Below are 2,867 nucleotides of genomic sequence, written 5' to 3'. Positions count from 1 at the left end.
GTTACTTTTGAAATGGCAGCCGAAAAGATGGTACGACTCTTTTATATATACATATATAAATAACGGCTAGCTAGAATACAATCAATCATTTACAATCATTTTAGAATTTTAAAATATTAATTAATTAATCGAATTTTTATTTAATAAATTATTGACAGCTAAAATAGATTAAAAACATAATGAGAAAAAATATGGTAATATTAAAGATAGAATCGTAACTAAATATAAATCCCAGTAATGATGTAAATCTGTCATACTTCAGGTATGGACTATGTTCTGATAAATATTCAAGATTTTAATCAAAATCGATATGTCAAATGTGATTGGTCTAGTTCAACACTAAGCAATTAGCATTTATACATAAAATGATAAATTTAAATCGAAACCACTGATTAACAAATTATAGACTAATGCCTTCCCATATGCGTTACAACAAACATCTTAATAAACTCAATACGAATATACATTTCTCACACTTTATGTTGAAGGTATAACCACAATTCTAGAAATTTATAATTGTTAAATTCGAGAAAAAAGAATAATATGCGCTTTAACTGCAAATGTAGTAACCTATAAGTTATTAATACTTAATTAATTTAATAATCATTATTATATCAATTCTGTTCTGCTCATTTCATTAATCAGACATAATTTTTTTTATGCGTAACTTTCGCATTATACTATTATTTATATTTTTATGTCATATAATTTATCAAACATTACCATTATGATTTTGTTTATGAACTTAAATCATTACTAATTTACGAGTATCTGTATGTTTACTAATCTTTATACAGATATTTTACACACATATAAAACAACTTAAAGTAATCATTTTCATACAAAAATACATAAGCCTGCAGTATTTACAACTACATAATATATTAAAAATGATTGATTAATTATTTTAAATTTAGTAAGAATATATATATTTATACTTTATATATAAAAAAAATATTAATATAATTAAAATGACAATACAGTAATTGAATAAAAATTAAATAAATAATTGAATTTCATGAATGGACAGATTATATATATTAAACTTCTAGTTTTATTGCACTGGGAGGATAAAATAAAAATTTTTAAGAAATGAAAAATTCACAGAATTTAATATAAGTTTAAAAAAATTTCAAAAACGAAATTCATTACTCCAAATACAGAGAAAAGGAAATTTAAATGAATTTAAAAACTAAAATTAAAAAGAACCTTGCTTATAAGTCAATTGAGTGAAGGATTAATTTGAAACTGGAAATTTTCGGAAAGCAAATTGAACATATAATATTAATAAAATAATAATATAAACTGCGTTCCTTCAATATGATTCAACAGAAAACTATAATTTAAAACTATTTTGTGCGTGATTTTGATTACTATTTAAAACGTACATAAGTAATGGCTATCCGAGTTTAAGCTATGTATTAGATAACATGTTATTGATTTATTAATTATTAGGATGAGAGCTCAGTGTTCAGATGCATTATCATAATGAACCTCTGATCCATAAATTTTATGCACTATAATTCAGCGTCTAACGAAAGCTTACTTAAAATTCATTTAAAACAAATTAACTTTCTAAAAATCTGCTTAATACTTTTAAACCATTTTAGTATTATTATGACGGATGTTATTTTTGCTGTGTGTTGAAAAGTGAGATTTATTAAAACTGGTGATAAAAGGTGTGAAGAACTTATTGCTTCTAGAATTATGTTCATGATAATCATGAAGTTTATATTCATGATAATCATGAAGTTTATATTCATGATATTCATTTAAAAAACTACTCTTCTTTTTAAGGGCAAAAAACAGCACAGTTTTAACCTAAAGCTTAAACGAATAATATAGCTTTTGTAGCTTACGTTTGGACTTAGATTTGTGTTGATGGTGATGCTGGTGCAAATGACGTTGGCGCTGATGATTGTGATGATGCTGATTATGAAGTTGATGTTGTCTATAGTTATGTATATTTACAAATGATGAAGTTGCAACACCAGTAAGCATGTGTTGTCTTTGTTTATTAATTGTTGTTTTGCGCAAATAATGATAATTACGTCGACGATAATGTCACTTCTCCTCAGCTGTATTTTCAGCTGTCACCTTAATTGCATTATTTACTTGTGGTAGTGTAAGTTGATCATTATTCTGTGTATTATTTGTTTGCGCAGTTTGTGATGTAGTTTGAGACTGTTGCTGCTGTTGCTGATGGTGTATATGTTGACAAAATGCTTGTAGCACTTCAAAATGTGTCATCAAATTTGCAGTTTGACTATCATAGTGTAAATGTCTTGTAATGGGTGCTCCAAGCCTTCGTAGCATATCAGTAAATATTTTCTCTTCTTTTCTTATCCAAGGTCGCCTATCGTCCTGTACTTGGTACGGCGTTAAATGCACATGTATATTCATACCTTGAAAAAAAAAAAGAGTTAGATAGGCAAATCTTTTTTAATAATATTTTTGTTTACAAACCCATTCTTGTTAAAGTTTCCAATAAACTACGCGAAGTAATCCATGTATTCTTTTGTCCTCCATGACCTCCATCCAGCCAATACATGTCTTTAATGCGTGATAACAAACGTATCATGGTACTGTCATCGGGTGTTAATGTTTTAAGATAATGAAACTCATAAATGAACTAAAATAAATGAATATAGATGTGACATTAGTTATTAATAAACATTTTATTTTGAATTATAATTAACAATAAAACATAAACTGACCAGTTTATACTGAGCTAAAAAAAATATTCTATAAAACGGAAACCTTCCTCTCGACCATTTCTTATCCCAAACATCCCAACTCTTTTATTTTCACTTTTTCCTACCTAAACCATATTTTACCCCATGTATTTGTGTCTTGTAATTCCTTCC

The 2,867-nt window shown here is 26.6% G+C and overlaps 1 protein-coding gene across 1 annotated transcript; it reads right to left on the bottom strand.

The window, feature by feature from the left end:
* Nucleotides 1–1,203: 1,203 nt before the first annotated feature.
* LOC119680984 (UPF0565 protein C2orf69 homolog) lies at nucleotides 1,204–2,626 on the bottom strand. Its single transcript, XM_038094037.1, has 2 exons — nucleotides 2,467–2,626; nucleotides 1,204–2,405 (listed from the first exon to the last, which is right to left on the bottom strand). The coding sequence occupies exons 1-2, from the start codon at nucleotides 2,579–2,581 to the stop codon at nucleotides 2,065–2,067; spliced, it is 456 nt and encodes a 151-aa protein (XP_037949965.1). The 5' UTR covers nucleotides 2,582–2,626; the 3' UTR covers nucleotides 1,204–2,064.
* Nucleotides 2,627–2,867: the final 241 nt, after the last annotated feature.

The sequence above is a fragment of the Teleopsis dalmanni genome, chromosome 2 (assembly GCF_002237135.1).
Source record: "Teleopsis dalmanni isolate 2A chromosome 2, ASM223713v2, whole genome shotgun sequence".
NCBI lineage: Eukaryota > Metazoa > Arthropoda > Insecta > Diptera > Diopsidae > Teleopsis > Teleopsis dalmanni.
Note: the sequence above shows the minus strand (reverse complement) of the source record. Positions and strands in the feature narration are given on the sequence as shown.